At 42.8% G+C, this 17,587-nt stretch overlaps 1 protein-coding gene across 1 annotated transcript in view; it reads right to left on the reverse strand.

The window, feature by feature from the left end:
- The window catches only part of CEP126 (centrosomal protein 126), a 90,084-nt gene extending 74,717 nt beyond the window's left edge, over window positions 1-15,367 (reverse strand). The window contains 2 exon segments of the mRNA XM_080815719.1: window positions 10,278-10,397; window positions 15,058-15,367. Of these exon segments, the coding sequence (XP_080671845.1) occupies window positions 10,278-10,397; window positions 15,058-15,185 (248 nt within the window). The 5' untranslated portion in view covers window positions 15,186-15,367.
- Window positions 15,368-17,587: the final 2,220 nt, after the last annotated feature.

Genomic DNA, 17,587 nt, shown 5'->3' on the forward strand with positions numbered 1-17,587 from the left:
CTCTCCATGTACCGCCCATACCTGACCTTGGTCTCCTACAGACCCTACCCACTCAGTCACAACCCTGCTTCTGCGCCCGTGTTCTCCCCAGGTCACTAAAACAACTTTCTAACTTGTTCTCTCTGCCACCAGTTGCTTTCATTTCACCCTCCAACCCTTTGCTGCGACAAGCTAAAATATAAATCTGATTATGACACCCTCTGATTTTCCTCCTTCAACAGCATCTCCCAAGTACTAAGGACAGGGTTTACTTTCTTTAGCTTGGCAAAGGAGTTATGTTATGAAATGTTTCCGACCAACTCTATAATCTCATCTCCTGATACTTTTTCACATTTTCCTGTGTAAATGACATAAAATTTTTGTCTTGTATTTCACAACATTAAACTTTTTCACATATTGTCCTCTTTGTGTTAAACATGCTTACCCCTCAGGACCCTGGATAACTCCTGGTCATCCAATAAGACTTTATTCTTCCCGGAGTTCTTCTCTCGTCCTGCAGCGTGTGAGTGTGCTCCCACAGAACCACATAGGAGACTGTCACAGTATTTAATACACAGCGTTGCCATCCTTTATTACTTCACTAGTAGCAATTTCAGGGCAAGAATCATGCATTTTATTTTTTATTCTTTAGTATATGAAATCTTTAAGTCTCCCAGCAAATATGAGTTTGAGTTTGGTGAGGAAATGGCTATCCTCTAGAACATTGCTAAATGGCCAAAGATTACTTGTAAATATCCTAAATTCCTTTAATTTTCTATTAATATATTATGCATAATACACCCAGGGACATTTACACATACTGACATCTGACCTAATTTGAATCACTGTATATTTTTTAGCTTACAATATATATCCAAGTGATAAATGTGATAAGTATGACTTATTGCTTAAAGTATAATTCCTTCTTATTTATTCTAAGGGTACATATTTCCTGCTTCATGGGAAACTTCAAACTCCATCATTTTCACAAATAGATAATGCAGATACCCCATTATTTCATGATCAACAGGTATTCATTCCATGATTCTTTAGGTAATTTCCTTCTGCCTTTAGGGTATTTAAGGAATCTTTTTTTATCATAGATTTTAGTGAGTCTTCCCAAGTCCTTGCCCCTCACTTATTACCTGGTAGTCTTTCTTCTCTTTACTTGTTTTGGGGAATTTGGGGAACTTTGGGGAATTTTCTGCATTCTGTCCTTTTCTCTCTTATTCTGCTGGTTAGTTACACAGAAATTTTTTCTGATCATCATCTGAACTTTTAAATCTATATGCTTACTTTAGTATTTTAAAACTATCTGAAAGTTGAGTTGGTTTCAAGATAAAACCCTAGCAAGATCCTGAACCACCTTCTCCCATGGACACAAATTTACAACTACATATGGAATAACTCCCTCTGAAAGGGACCTGAAAATGGAATGAATGGAGCCTCCACAACTAAAGATAAAAGGACAACATCAGTAAGGGAAAGAGGCAGAAACACAAATTTGCTAGGGGAAAAACGGCACCCCAGTTGCTGTGAGTCATAATCAGAAGGGATATAAAAGGTATGGAATGTTTCCCTGAGGAATAAGAGCTTCCAGCTTCGTATGTACCAGGTGCCTCAAACCTTAGATCCTGCACAGGAGAGATGAGCCCCGAAACACCGGTTGTTGAAAATCAACAGGGATTATGTTCAGGAAAACTATAAAACTGTAGGGGAGAGAAAACTCACTCTAAAAGGCTTTTGCAAGGACTCAAACACCAATCTGGACTGCGCACAGACAAGAGGTAAGAGTGACCCATTTATGAACCTTTACGTGTCTGCCAGAGGGTTGGGAAATAGTAGAGACCCTCCCCTGGGACTGAGACAATGGCAGAAGGCCATTTTTGCTGTCTCAGTTGACCTCACTAACTCCAGCACCAGGGAGCAGCCTTTTGGAATTCTCCCTCTAACTTGCTGCTAGCAACAGTGGGTGTGTCCCAAGAGTCATGCCCACAGTATGTGCATGGTCAGGAATGTGTAACAGCTGGGGTCAGAGGCTATCCCAGCCTGCTGAAACATGGCAATAGTCTCAGGTGCTTCCTGCAGCCAGACTGAGCTTCAGCCCTGTCCACAAGGGTGCACAGCAATGGTCTCACCACAGTAAGAGTGCACACAGGCCACACAGGAGATAGTTCCTGAGTGCCTTGCTCTGGTGACCAGGGGAGACTGTGCTTCTTGGCCTCATAGGACATCTCTTACACGAGGCCACCCCTTCAAGACTGGGAGAGGTTGCTGCCTTATATAAATACATAGAAACAAACATAAAACATTAGGAAAAATGAGGAGAAAGATGAATGTGTTCTAAAAGAAAGAACAAGATAATAGCTTAGAAAAAGCTAAATGAAATGGTAATAAGCAATCTACCTGATAAAGAGTTCAAAGTAATGGTTATAAAGACGTTCACCACACTTGGGAGAAGAATGGATAAACATCATGGAGCAAACAGAAGTTGTAACTGAAATGAAAACTATGCCAGAGGGGCTCAACAGCAGCCTGAATGAAGCTGAACAAATCAATGAGCCAGAAGACAGAGCAGGGGAACCGACACAGACTGAGCGGTAAAAGTAAACAGGGATCAAGAACGGTGAAGACAGGGGTGCCTGGGTGGCTCAGATGGTTAAGCGTCTGCCTTTGGCTCAGGTCATGAGATCAAGCCCCATGTGGGGCTCTCAGCTCAGCAGGGAGTCTGCTTCTCCCTCTCCCTCTGCCTCTCCCCCTGCTTGTGCTCCCTCTGTCTGTCTCTGTATCTCTTGCCAATGAATAAATAAAATCATTTAAAAAAATATTAACAGTGAAGACACTGTAAGGGACCTTTGGGACAAGAGCAGGCAGAACAACATTCATATTATAGAGAGCCTGGAAGATGACAACGTATAGAAAGAGCCAGAAAAGATATTTGAGAAGTAATGGCTAGAACCTTCCTCAACCTGGGGAAGGAATCAGACACCCAGACCCAGGAAGCCCAGGGAGTTCCAAATAAGATGAACACAAAGAAATCCATATAAGACATATTATGATCAAAATGGTAAAAGTTAAATATAAAGAGAGAATCCTAAAAGCAGCAAGGAAAAACAATTTGTTATATACAAGGGAAACCCCACAAACTCTCAGGAGATCTTCCAGCAGAAACATGACAGGCCAGAAGAGAGTGGCATGACATAAACTGAAGGTGCTAAACAAACAAACAAACAAACAAACAAACAAAACAACACCTTTCAATTGATAGTTCTCTACAGAGCGAAGTTATCACTCAGACTTGAAGGACAGCTTTAGAGTAAAAGGAGTTCATCACCACTAAACCAGCCCTATAAGAAATGTTAGAGAGACTTCTTTAAGCTGAAAAGAAATGGCACTAATTAATATGGAAACACAGATAAGTAAAAACCTCACTGGAAAAGGTAAATATACAACAATGGTAGTAGATCAATCACTTATAAAGCCAGCATGAAGGTTAAAAGACAAAAGTAGTAAAATTAATTAAAAGTACAATAATTAGTTAAGGGAAACATGAGATAAAAAGACATAAAGTAGGTCATCGAAAATATAAAACATTGGGGGGTTATAAAAAGATAAAGCTTTGGAATGTGTTTAAGATTTAGTTGCTATCAACTAAAAAAAGACTGCTATTTACATAGGATATTTTAATACGCATCTCACAGTAATCACAAGGAAACAACGTATAGTAAATACCAAAAAAAAAAAAAAAAAGAAAAGAAAAGAAAAAAGGAATCTAAACATAACACTACAGAAAGCCACACCACAAAAGACAAGAAAAGAAAGGAACAAAGAGAAACAACAGAAATAGCCATAAAACAATTAACAAAATGGCAATAAGTGCACACTTATCAATAATTATTTTAAATGTAAATGGCCTAAATTCACCAATCAAAAGAGTAACTGAACAGATTAAAAAAACCAAGACTTATCTGTATGCTGCCTACGAGAGACTAGCTTGAGAAATAAGCACACATGGACCTGAAAAGTAAAGGAATGGAAAAAGACATTTCATGTAAATGAAAATGAAAAGAAAGCTGGAGTAGCTATACTCATTATCAGACAAAATACACTTTAAAACTAAGACTGTAACTTGAGGCAAAGAGGGCACTGTATAATGATAAAGGGGTTAATCCACCAAAAAATATAACATTTATAAATATATATGTACCCAGTATAGAAGTACCAAAATATATAAAGCGAACATTAACAGACTTAAAGAGAGAAATTGAAAACAATACCCTAATAGCAGGAAACTTCAATACCCACATTTCATTAATGGATAGATCATTCAGACAAAATAATCAATAAGGAAACATCAGCCTTCAAAAACACATTAGAGGAGATGGACTTAATATATACAGAACATTCCATCCAAAAGCAGCAAAATACACATTCTTCTCAAGTGTACATAAAACATTCTCTAGGATAGATCACATGTTGGACTACAAAACAATCTCAGTAAATTCAAGAAGATTAAAAACATATCAAACATCTTTTCCAAACATAATTGTATAAAACTAGAAGTTAATTACGAGAAGACAAATGGGAAAACTACAGATATGTGGAGATTAAAGAGCATGTTACTGAGCAGCTACTGGGTAATAGAAGAAATCAAAGAAGAAATTAAAAAAAAAAACAACAAACCTAGGGAGAAATGAAAACAGAAATATAACATGCCAAAATCTATATACAGCAAAAGCTATTCTAAGAGGAAAGTTCATAGCAAGGCAGATCTTCCTCAAGATACAAAAAAAAAGTGAAACACTCTAACTTTATATCTAAAGGAACTAGAAAAAGAACAAAGTCCCAACTAGTAGAAGGAGGAAAATAGGTTCAGAGTGGAAAGAAATGCATAGAGACTAAAAGGATAGTAGAAAAGATCAATGAAACTACTAAGAGCTGGTTCTTAGAAAAGATAAACAAAATCAGCAAACTCTTAGCTAGACTAACGAAGAACAGAAGAGAGAGAGAACCCAAATAAATACAATTAGAAATGAAAGAGGAGAAATTACAACTGACATTACAGATATACAAACGATTATACCAGATCATTAGGAGCAATTATACTTCAATAAACTGGAAAATCTGAAGAAACAGATAATTTCCTATGAACATACAATCTTCCAAGACTGAATCATAACAAAATAAAAAATTAGAACTGACAAATTATTAGTAAGGAGAATGAATCAATAATCAAACATCTCCCTCCAAAAGTCCAGGACCAAAAGACTTCACTGGCATACTCTACCAAATATCCAAAGAAGATTTATTATGAATACATCTCAAACTCTTACAAAAAAATTGAAGAGGAATGAAAGCCCAAACAATTCTACAAGGCCAGCATTGCCCTGATAAGAGAACCAGACAAAGACATCACAAAAAAGGAAAACTACAGGCCAATATCCTTGATGAACATAGATGGACGAATCATCAACATATTTTAGAAAACCAAATCCAATAATACATTAAAAGGATTATACACCAGGATCAAACGGGATGTATTCCTGGGATGTAAGGATGGTTCAACATCCGCAATCAGTTAAACAGAGTCATTACATTAACAAAATGAAAGATAAAAATTACATGATCATCTCAATAGATGCAGAAACAGCATCTGACAAAATTCAACATTTATGATAAAAACTCAAAGTGGGTAGAGAGGGAAAGTACCTAAGCATAATAAAAGCCACATACGATAATCCCACTACTAATATCATAATGGTGATCCTCTAAGAACAGGAGAAGATACGGATGCTCACTCTTGGCACTAGTATCCAACAGAGTACTGGAAGTCCCGGTCAAGGCAATTAGGCAAGGAAAAAACAAGGCATTCGAATCACAAAGATAGAAACAATACTGTCACTATTGTCAGATGACATGATACTACATACAGAAGACCCTAAAGAATCTACCAAAAAAACTGTTAGAATAAATAAATTCAGTAAAGTTGCAGGTTACAAAATCAATATACAGAAATCGATTGCATTTCTATACACTAATAATGATGTGTCAGAAGGATAAATCAAGAAAATAATCCCATTCACAACTGCATCAAAAAGACTAAGATATCTGGCAATAAATGTAACCAAGGGCATAAAAGTCCTCTACGCTGAAAGCTCTAAGACACTGGTGAAAGAAACGGAAGACGCAAATAAATGTAAAGGTATTCTATGATCATACATTAGAAGAATTAGAAGAATCCCATACCACATAGAGTGTGGAGAATGTCCACACCACATCAAGCAATCTACAGATTCAAAGCAATCCCTATCAAAATACCAATGTCATACTTTGCAGGACCAGAATCATTCTAAAATTTGTATGGAATCACAAAAGATGTCAAATAGTCAAAACAATATAGCGAAAGAACAGAGCTGGAGGTACCACACCCCCTGATATTGCACTATACTACAAACCTATAGTAATCAAAACGGTATGTTATTGGTATAAAAAGAGACACATAGATTAATGGAACCGGATTGAGAAACCAGAAATACACCTACACATATACAGATAATTAATGTATGACAAAGAAGCCAAGAACATACAATGGAGAAAGGACAGTCTCTTCAATTAATGGTGCTGAGGAAACGGAAGAACTTCATGCAAAAGAATGGAATTAGACTACTGTCTTACACCATACACACAAATTAACTTAAAATGGATTAAATACTTGAATGTAAGACCTGAAGCCATAAAACTCCTAGAAGAAAACACAGGCAGTAAGCTCCTTCATGTCAGTCACAGCTATTGCTTTTTGAAAGCAAAGGGAACAAAAGCAAAGGGAACAACTACAACAAAAAGCAAAAATCGACAAATGGAACCACATCAAACCAAATGCTTCCACACAGCAGAGGAAACCGTCAACAAAATGAAAAGGCAGCCTGCTGAATTGCACACCATCTATCTGACTCTCAAATCATATATCCAATAAGGGGTTAACATCTAAAATATGTAAAGAATTCATGCAACTCAAGAACAAAAAAATGAACAACTTGGTTAAAAATGGGCGGAGGATCTGAATAGAAATTTTTCCAAAGACATACAGATGGTCGACAGGCATCTGAATAAGATGCTCGGCACCATTAATCACTGGAGCGATTCAAGTCAGAACCCCTGTAAGAAACCACCTCACGGCAAGAATGGCTGTCGTCAAGGAGAAATCACAGCCATTGGGGAGGATACGCAGAAAGGGGAACTCTCACCCACTACCGCTGGGATTGCAAATTGGTGCAAACACTATGGAAACTCACATGTAGATTCCGCAATAAACAAGAGTAGAATAATAAATAAATAAATAAAGAGTAGAGCTACAGTACCACCCAGCTATTCCGCTTCTAGATATTTGTCTGAATAACATAAAAACAGTAATTTAAAAAATATATGCATTCTTACGTTCACTGCAGCAGTAATTAAAATAGTCAACATATTGAGTGCCTATCAGTAGGTGAATGAATGAAAAAGATATGATATATGGGAATACTACTCAGCCATAAACTGTAATGAAATCTTGCCACTGGTGACAACATGCATGAAACCTCAGAGTATTATGTTAAGTGAAATGAACCAAAAGGAGAAAAACAAATGCCACCTGATTTCACACATATCTGAAATCGAAAAAAACAAATTGAAGAAACAAAATTAAAACAAACTTAAAACTATCTGAAGCTCCTTTTGCACACTTCTCAAAATCTAGGGGCATCTGGGTGGCTCAGTCAGTTAAACATCTGACTTCGGCCCAGGTCATGATCCCAGGGTCCTAGGATCGAGCCCCACATCGGGCTCCCTACTCCACGGGGAGCCTGCTTCTCCCTCTCCCTCTGCTGCTGCCCCTGCTTGTGTTCTCCCGCTCTGGCAATTAAATCAATAAAATCTTAAAAAAAAAAATTGAAAAAAAAATTATAACAAACTTAAAAAAAACTATCTGAGACTCCTTTTGCATACTTCTTAAAATTTATTTCAATTTTTTTCCTTATGAAATCACATTAAATCAGACTGCCATTTCTGAAGTTTAATAATAGAATAAGCAATTTTTTTTCCTGATGCAATGCTTAATCGGTGGTACTCAGCCAGTTATGCTCATTCAGTACATAAATGCCCGTTCAGTTACTGACCAACGACAGTTCCAAAATAGAAAATTTAAAAAATGTAGGAAATAGTTAATTTCTTTACGTGTATGTCTATCTGAAGATAGACATACAGATACACAACAGCATTCTGGAGAACTCTGGGAGGACGTGATCTAGTGAACTAATCTTGTAAAACAAAACAAAAGGGATGCTGTGGAGGCTAGAGCGAGAAAGGGAAGTCCCGGAATGCCAGTTACGCATTAGGCCTAAAGATAATCCGTACATACTGCGGCAGTGTCTACTGAAGGTAGGGGTGAAGGTAGAGGTCTTGGGAGTAAAGCAAAGGGGACTCCCTTCTATAGATACTGAATGAGAGAATAGAAAACTTGAGAATGTAACAAAAACATGTAAGAAAAATACTGGCAAATAGGAAGGCCAAGCAGTAGCAAATAACCAGAAAATTACAATGTGTGTAGTTTTAAGCAATTGATGGCAATAAATAGAGAAGCTGATGTTGTGAACATTTTCCTTTGAAAACTACAGGGGACACAGCACTGTTAATGTCAAAACATAACTCACTAAGAGTGGAAGGAGAACGTTTCTGCTTGTAAGAAAAATGGTTTTTTAAAGAAAAACAGTGTGACCATAATGTGAGTGGACAGCATAAGCTTAGATGATGTAAAACATAAATGGATAGATATTGGCAAGGTCAAAAAGGCCATGATGATAGACATATTCTGAAATTAGGAAGTGCACAAATAATTTGGCCCTCTTTTAAAAAGGAAAATGATTAGCTTTAAAAAGAAATTTTAAAGTGTCTTTACACAGCACTGTAGGGTAACAGAAAAATAAAACATAAATTATATTGGAAAATGTTCTGCCTCTTAGAATTTTAAACCAAAATTTGTCTTCTTTCTACATTAGAATTTTCTTTTTTTAAAGAGAAAAGTGTTTGATGAGAGAAGACAGGAAGCTTTGTGCTATTTTACAAAGTAGCTCAATTATTAGAAAACACACAATTGACAAATATTAATTATTATTCAACAAAATAAGGAAGAAGCACTATTGGTCAGTGTGATAAATATTTTCCACATGTTTTCAACTATTCCTAATACTACCTTTTTGCTCTACATAATAATCCCTTGAAATGGATGCTATTAATTCTAATCATAACTGAGAAACCGAGGCTCAAAGAGATTAAATTGCTCTAACTCATGGAATGGGGACTTAAACCTAGATTTCTGACTCCAGAGCACATGACTGATTCAACATATGACTACGTGTCTTTACTGAACACCTGTCATGTGCCTTTTATATGCCCCCAGAGATAAGAGGTAGGAGAAAAACAGTAAGACACAAATACAAAACACAAGCTTCATTAAGTAACTTCAGCTACAGCAGACAATGAAAGAGTTAACCTAAAGAGAAATACAATGCCAGAAAAAAGTTACAGATAAACAATTCTGTATTCCCCAAAGGGGATTTGCAACACATGCCCAATGATGTAGTTTATACACTCTAGGGATGTGCTATTGATGTACTGATGAAATCCGGACAAGGTAGCGAAAACATTATTAACAATCTGTCTAAAAAACAAAATCTAATTATTCAAAGAAATCTTGAAAAATCATGAGCAGTGACTGGATGGTTCATACTTCTACTTTATTAGGCTTTCAGCTTAGAAAGCTTGCTTTCTTTTTTTTTTTTTTTATGGTAGTCACGATATTCTTTGCAACCTATTTCCACCATTATTTACATTTTCTCCCATTTTCTGATTGGATGAATGAGCATAGCTATCTAGAAAAATTATACAGAAGTGCATAGTAAATTAAAATCAAATTACATTGCATTAGAGACTAAACACTAATTAGTCACCTTTTACTTTACCGTGAAAGGACACAGAAAACAAGGAAGACAGCACATTTTGCAGCCATCCTATGGCAGTGCGACAAGAAGTTCTGTGACAAGAAAGACTGCTACGGCCCCCACAGTGGAATGAGCACACCACCACCTTCGTGCTTTAGGCAGAGACACAGTAAGAAAATTCATGAAGGTACACAAATCTCGATCAGTGTTTTACAGATAAAGCAATGTCATGACGTAGGTTCATAAAATGCTACAAAGTAGAGAAACTCTTAACTTAAAATGACTCTGAATTTCTACACTTCTGAAGAAAATACAATTACTTACTTTTTTCTCCGGTTTGATTCCACAAAATATTTACGTGCTCGAATTCGACATATTTTTTGTTGCTGCAGTAATATTTGACGCTCTTCTTCTAGGTTTTTCTCCAGATGCATTTTCATATCTCTAATGATAGCACGAAGTTAAGGACACCGGCTTTGACCTCCAGGGGATGAGTGTCAGTGCTGCCTGATAAATATGATGATGGCCTCATACTAAGGATGCGATGATTTTTTGTGGAACAACTAATCGGTGTACACAGTAATGTTAGTATGTGACCAGCAAATGTTCTGTGTAAAAAAAAAAGCTGATTTGGTATTAGAACTGAACATTTATCTCACTTTCCCTGGGGAAAAAAAATTGTACTTTTGGACATCATGAGCTCCGATAAGGAGACTGCATATATATCTTCTCATTTATTATGAACCTCCACGAAACCTGCTAAATGCAAATCTGATTGGATTTCTCATTCTTCGCTGTTTTCTTAAAGCTCCCTGTGACACTCACGATAAATTCCAAATCTCCTGACCTAGTACATAAAGCACTATAATCTGGTCTGTATTTTCAACTTCAATTCTCAGCACTTCCCTGCATGAATCCTACGGCCCCACACACGAAGACACTAACAGAACCAGCCACAGCACATCATGCCATCATCTCCCAGCACAAGCTTGGCCAACTCCTCCCGTGGTTCAGGGCCACCTGGAGTAGTTCCCCTCCTCTCTTCTAGGAGAAAACCCTCACTGGATGACCCGACACCTTCATGAGTACATCTTATGAGTACACGTCTCCTCCACATTTCTGTAACTCCAATGCCTGGCACGGTGCTTAAAATAGAATAATGGCTTAATAAAATCTCACTGAACAATTTCCTTGCAGAAAATTTGCAGTAGATACATAGGACAAAAGATATATGCATTTTTTAAATAGCTTTTGGTGCCTTATAGACAAAAATAGATTTCTAAAAGGGTTATACAAACTTAGGTCATTAAAAATGCATATATGTTTTAAAACCTCATGAGCATAGGATAGTATTTTTTTTTCCTAGAAAGACCATGTGGAAAACCATGTTTTATTATACATGTATTAGCACAACAGACTACTTTCCATGTATGATTACTAATTTTTATTTTCCTCTCTGGTGAGTTGTTAGCTCAGTCATTGGCCATTCATCTACTGAGAACTTGATATTTTTAAAATGAATTTTAATAAATTCAATAGAGATAGTGTAGGTATTAATCCTGTTATAGTATTAAACATTTTTCCCAGATCATTATATTTATACAATTTCTCCTTCCACTAAAGTTTTAAACTAATGAGTCACCTTTGAAACATTTTTCCCTTAAAATTTCTCTCCTTTCAAAAGGTAAACTTACTATACCTTTGAACACAGGAAAAATATGAAATTCTATTTTCTGTCAGTATTCTTTTACAATTTCATATTTACATTTTATTAGCTTAATTTTGGAACGTGTACCGACTGTGACTCAAAGTAGAGGTAGTGAATCTAGACTACTCTTTTTTCTGAATATGGAGACAGGAGATACTAGAATAAAGTTAAAAGGGTTCTTATGATCAAAGGGTTTGACTGTTAGTTTAGTTCATTTTAAGGATAGCCAAGACCTCAGTGTGTTTTTAGGCTGGAGGGAGAGAATGCCATTACAAGTTCAAAGTAAATTATAAGGTGGGACAATTTATAATCTGGGGGTACAGAGGAAGGGGAAAAAAGGCTGTATTAATAAGACACAGGGGAATAGACTCATCTTCTATAGTAAAAGTGATAGCTCATCAGTGAGCTTAGAAAAAAAGATGTGGTTGGCGGCAGGGAGTGGTGGTTGGTAGTATGTGGATTTGTATTGTTTGTGAAGAGGGACCTGACAGTCTTCCTGGTGTCCATTGTCTCATGACGCAGTAAGACAGTCTACTGAGAGCTGCAGGAAATGATAAAGATCTGGCACGGGCATTAAGAGGCACAGCAGAGATCCCTGTTCCTGTTCAGGGAAAGCTGGAAACCATGCATCTGAGTGAAGCCAGTCTGTATTGTTTTGTGGTTTTTCTCTGACAGCATTTTTATTACTTGAGTGAAGGAGCAGAGAAGTAGGACTCTGTAGTTTTTGGGTGGTTGAGGCAGAGGAACAGGGGTGCAAAGGACCAAGGATGTGGGTGGGAGAACATGTGCAGGTCATCAAAAATAGGGAACAAACCAGGTAGAGAGGGACAGGCAAGGTGTGCGCTCAAATAAAATGAAGGGGAGAAGAGGAGATATTTATGAGAAAAAAGAGGCCCAGTGTGAAGGGAACATGAGAGATCTTTCACATTGTTAAAGAAAAATTTATTCTATTTCTATTCTAGATTGAAACGATGGAAATTTAGTTAATTTTAAGTGGACGAACTTGATAGGGTTTTGTTCTTTCATAGTCTTTACAGTCAGGGGATTCTGACTCGAGAAAGAAAACATTTTCAACAGAAAGCTGGATGGTCTCTGAAAATTGGATTCATATTCAGAAATTACATGTGGAAATTTTACCAAGGCACTTGCTTATTTCATGACTAAAGTTTTTTCATTTTTTCTCCCCCCATTTAGTTATTTGTCCAATAAATCTGAGCTCCTACTCTGTAACAGGCATCCAGTGGAAAACATCACAGACACTAAGAACATTGAAATACTTCCAAAAGGTACTTAAGTGTTTTTCCAATTGGTAGTATGATATTCTTGATTTAGTGTCATAGCCCTTTCTATGTTCAAAAAGAATTCCTCTATCCCAATTTAAATTTCCATATATATATTTTATGTATAAACTAGTAGATAGATATGTAGGTACATATTTACATATATTATATATACAAACACGTATTAGCATAACTTGTTGGATTTTATTAATACCTCTGGGGCATCTATTGAAATAGTCGTTTACAACTTGCTTAATTTTAACCATAGATGTAGTATTTAAGTATATTTTTAGTAATGTATTTCTTTACAAGAAACTATGATTACAATTCTGGAATTAATGTTTGGTTTTGTTCCTTTGAGATACTACTAATTCTATTCACAAATATTTTCTCTGATGTTGAGCCAGTGTTCTTACCACATAAATTTCAAAAATGAAGTCTATGACCATTTCATTCCTGAAAATGATGGAAAGATACACTGTCAATGAGCCATTGACCCTGCTTCCCTCCTTTCCAATTCAGACTAAATCAGGGTCGGTGTAACAGGGATTCCGTGTGCACGAAAATACAATGTCAGGGGAACAAGATCAAATGCAAAGGCAAGGATCCCACTGACTTCAGAACACACGTCTGAGCGCGCAGCTCCGGGGACCCGCGTGGGCCGGCATGAATGAAGGCTCGGCGGGAGGCCAGCGGCAGCAGCCGCATGGCCAGGGGAAGCTCCCACCGCACCTGCCGCCCTCACTGTCACGGGGCCTGCACCCCAGAACCCAGCACAGCGCCGGCCGGAGCCCGCACCGGCTGTCAGAGCCTCTGCTCCCCCGCAGTGAAAGCGCAGCATCTCAGACCCGCGGGCCGAGCGCGGGGGCCGGGTTGCGGGGAAGGCGGTTGGTTAGGGGCACCCGCAGAGCCGGGACAGAAGTCCCCGCATTCTGCGGCGGGAGTGGGCGCGGAGTCCCCGCCGGTCCCCGCCCGTCCCGGCCCCGCCAGCACCCACGCGACGTGTCACCGTCCCAGCGTCCTCAGAAGGGGGACACACGCCCTCACGTCCCGCACACCCGACCCTTTCGTCCTGAGCCCTCTGCGGCGCAGCCACGGCGGCTCCGAGGGGGCTGCACTCGTGCTGGGGAAGACGCTCCCCCGACAGCCGGACACCCGCCCGCGAATGGACCGCTCCGCGAGGGGACCCGGGCCGCGCTGGCTTCACCTGCTCACCGGGACGCTCGGAGGACGCGGAGACCCCGCGCTTGGGGCGTCTTCCCTCCCAGCGGCACGGCGAGCCGGGGGTGCACAGACCGCGGCAGCACAACGCCGGTCCGCGCGCCGACGTTCCAGGACCTCCAGCTGCGGGCCCGGCGCGGGGAGGACACCCGTCGGGAGGGAGGGACGGGGCGCACGGACCCGGACGGCGGGGCGGGGCGGGGGCGCGCACGGGCCCGGCCGGGATGGGTGGGGGGCCCCGGGCTGGGCGGACCCCGACGGCGGGGAGGGGGAGGAGGGGGAGGGGGCGGACGGGGCGGACGGACCCGGCGTCTGGGTTGGGGGTGGGGCGCACAGACGCGGCCGGGGTCGGGGTTGGGGACCCGCGCGCACGGACCCGGACGGCGGCGGGGAGGGGGAGGGGGAGGGGGCGGACGGGGCGGACGGACCCGGCGTCTGGGTTGGGGGTGGGGCGCACGGACGCGGCCGGGGTCGGGGTTGGGGACCCGCGCGCACGGACCCGGACGGCGGCGGGGAGGGGGAGGGGGCGGACGGGGCGGACGGACCCGGCGTCTGGGTTGGGGGTGGGGCGCACGGACGCGGCCGGGGTCGGGGTTGGGGACCCGCGCGCACGGACCCGGACGGCGGCGGGGAGGGGGAGGGGGCGGACGGGGCGGACGGACCCGGCGTCTGGGTTGGGGGTGGGGCGCACGGACGCGGCCGGGGTCGGGGTTGGGGACCCGCGCGCACGGACCCGGACGGCGGCGGGGAGGGGGAGGGGGCGGACGGGGCGGACGGACCCGGCCGGCGGGGAACGGCGAACCCCGCCGCCCGCCCTGCCCCACGTCCGGGCTCCCACGGGGCGAGCGTCCGCCGCCCAGGCCCCGACCCCGGCCGCCACCCCCGGGAAGGATACAGGTCGGCGGCAGGCCGGCAGCGCCCGCGGCCCAGGCGGGGGCTCCGGGGGGCTCCGTCGCGGGCGTCCGACGACTCGGGGCCGCGTGCGGCCACCACGCTGCGGGCTCCGGGCCTCCAGGCCAGCATCCTCCACCTCCGCGCCGCCTCCCTCGCGGCAGCCCCGGCGTCCTCCTCCTCCCCCTCCAGTCCGTCCCTCAGGCGTCGCGTCACGGGCGCGGAGGGGCTGGCCGCGCCGGTCCCGGCTCCCGCGCAGCAGCGGTGGCGGCGGGGGCGGCGGCGGCGGCGGCCCGGCCCGGCTCTGGCGGAGGGGGCGGCAGCGACCGCGCCGACGCCGCCGCCATCTTGGCGACCAACGGACGCCGCGTCCCTGGCGACGGAACCCCGGGCGCGGGGGCGGGGCGGGGCGGGGCGGGCGGGGCGGGGCCAAGCGCAGGGCGGCCAATAGGCGGCGTGGGCGGGGCCCGGCCCAGGGGAACGAGTCTGCGCGGCAGCCCCGAGCGGCGTGGCGCGCCGGTCCCCGGGGGCTCGGTCCTCCCTGCCTGGCCCCGAGGGCGTCGTCGTGGGGGTGTCGAGCGGTGGGAGGGTTGCCGCGGGGCTCGTTCAGGGCAGGAGGGCGGGGATTGTCGGCGGGGCCACCGAAGCCTGCGGTTCGAGCTGGGGGTCTTGGGGGGCGTCCGGCTCCCCGGACGCCGCCCCTCCCCCGCCTGACGGGCCGCTTCCCTCGCTCTGCGCACGCGCCGGCCCGCCGCGGTCTCTCCCGTGCCCTGACCCGGCCCCGGCGCGACGGGCCCTGCCGCGGCTGCGGGATTCGGACCAGCCCGTCGTGGCGTCGGGAGTCCGCGTGCGTCGGGGTCTCCCGGTGGGGGCAACGCGCTGCGCCGAGCTCCGCGGCTGCGGCAGGGGCGCAAACCCGGTGACTTCGGAGCCGTCCGCGTAATGGCTTTGCAAGCGAAAATCTGAAAAAAGGCTGAAAACTGTGGTGGAGCTCCGTAGGAAGTTACCTACCAATCCCGACGGTGCTTCAGCCAGATGGCGGGGGGGACTCCCGGATTGGAAGCGGAACGCACACACCCAATAAAAATCACTCCCCCAGCATGGAAATGCCGCTGCCTTTGTGAACTAATTTCATTTTTAGAGGCCAAATAAACTTTCCCGTTGGAACTATTTAAGACAGATTTTGCAAAGTTGGATGCCGTGACCCAGATTGAAATGTCATCTGGTGACAGAGATTGTAAAGTACCACGACATACCCAGTTTTGATTTAACGCACATACTCGGGACAATGCCAAGAAGATGGAATATATAATTTTGGCAAAGAAAGGCTAAACGTGTATACACAGACCATTAGCTATCTTGGCAAATTTTAGACCGGCCTAGCCGTGGCGTTGACCTTGGTTCTGTTCCTACTGCCGTCATCACAAGTCTGTTTCTCTAGGGCCTCGTTCAAACAGAGTAAGAGAAGCTGGCACGGCCAAGTGCACGCAAAAGTGAGAAGACCGTATTTGCTGGTGAGAGTAGTTAGGCATGCCTAGACTTCCTCAAAGTCCACCTTTCACTGTCTTATTAGTTGGGCATTTTGTAATTACTAGGCACCTTCTTGCTTTGTTGCATGGGCTGTTAGCATTAGGAAGCATGTCTTGGTTTCTCAGGTGCCTAGAAATGTTCATTCATACTAATTATTCTTCATTCAAATGTTGCTTTGCAGTGATGACCAAGAAAAAGATAAAATTTAAACACAGTATTGTTCGTTTTTTTAAATCACAGGATCTGTTTTCTTTTAAACCTTTAAATTATTTCTTCAAAATATTAATCAAGTTTCCACATTTATTTTAGTTGTATAGTCCTAGATTTTCAAAAAAAAAGGGTTTAAGATTAGATATTTGGACAACAGATAATTTGAGGCATTTGTAAACTTCATCTCTTGATAGGAAAGTCAAGTATGATTCAAGCAATAAAAAAAGAATGTTACACTAAATCTCTATTTTGTCAGAAGAGACATCTGAATTAAGTATAATGCTTAATTCTTTTGTACTTTAAAACCACAGTATAACACTATGCATATGTTAAATAATATTTTTATTTTGTAAATATTTTATTCATTTTTTATAACATATATAATTCATTCTTCTATTAAGGAAAAGTATATTGAGCATCTAGAATGTGCCAAAGACTTTCTAGCTGCTGGGGATACAGTGGTGAACAAAACTTCAAAATCCCTATGCTCATGAAGCTTGTATTCATTTTTCTCCCCCCTCTCCCCCCAGAATATATGAGGTAGTGAAAAGCGCTCTGAGGAAAAATGGAGAACTGTAGCGGGCTAGAGACTGATAGAGTTCTGTTTTAGCTATGGTGCTCAGGGAAAGCCTCTGATTAAAGGAAATTAGGGCAGAGTCTAAATGAAGAAAGGAGGCTGCCATTCAGATAGTCGGATGTAGAATATTACAGGCAGAGGATGCTGTTGGCACAAAAGGCTCCGAGGGCAGAATTATATTTACTGTATTCATAGAGCAGCAGGAAGACACCAGCTA

Source organism: Martes martes, assembly GCF_963455335.1.
Source record: "Martes martes genome assembly, chromosome: 10".
Taxonomy (NCBI): Eukaryota; Metazoa; Chordata; class Mammalia; order Carnivora; family Mustelidae; genus Martes; species Martes martes.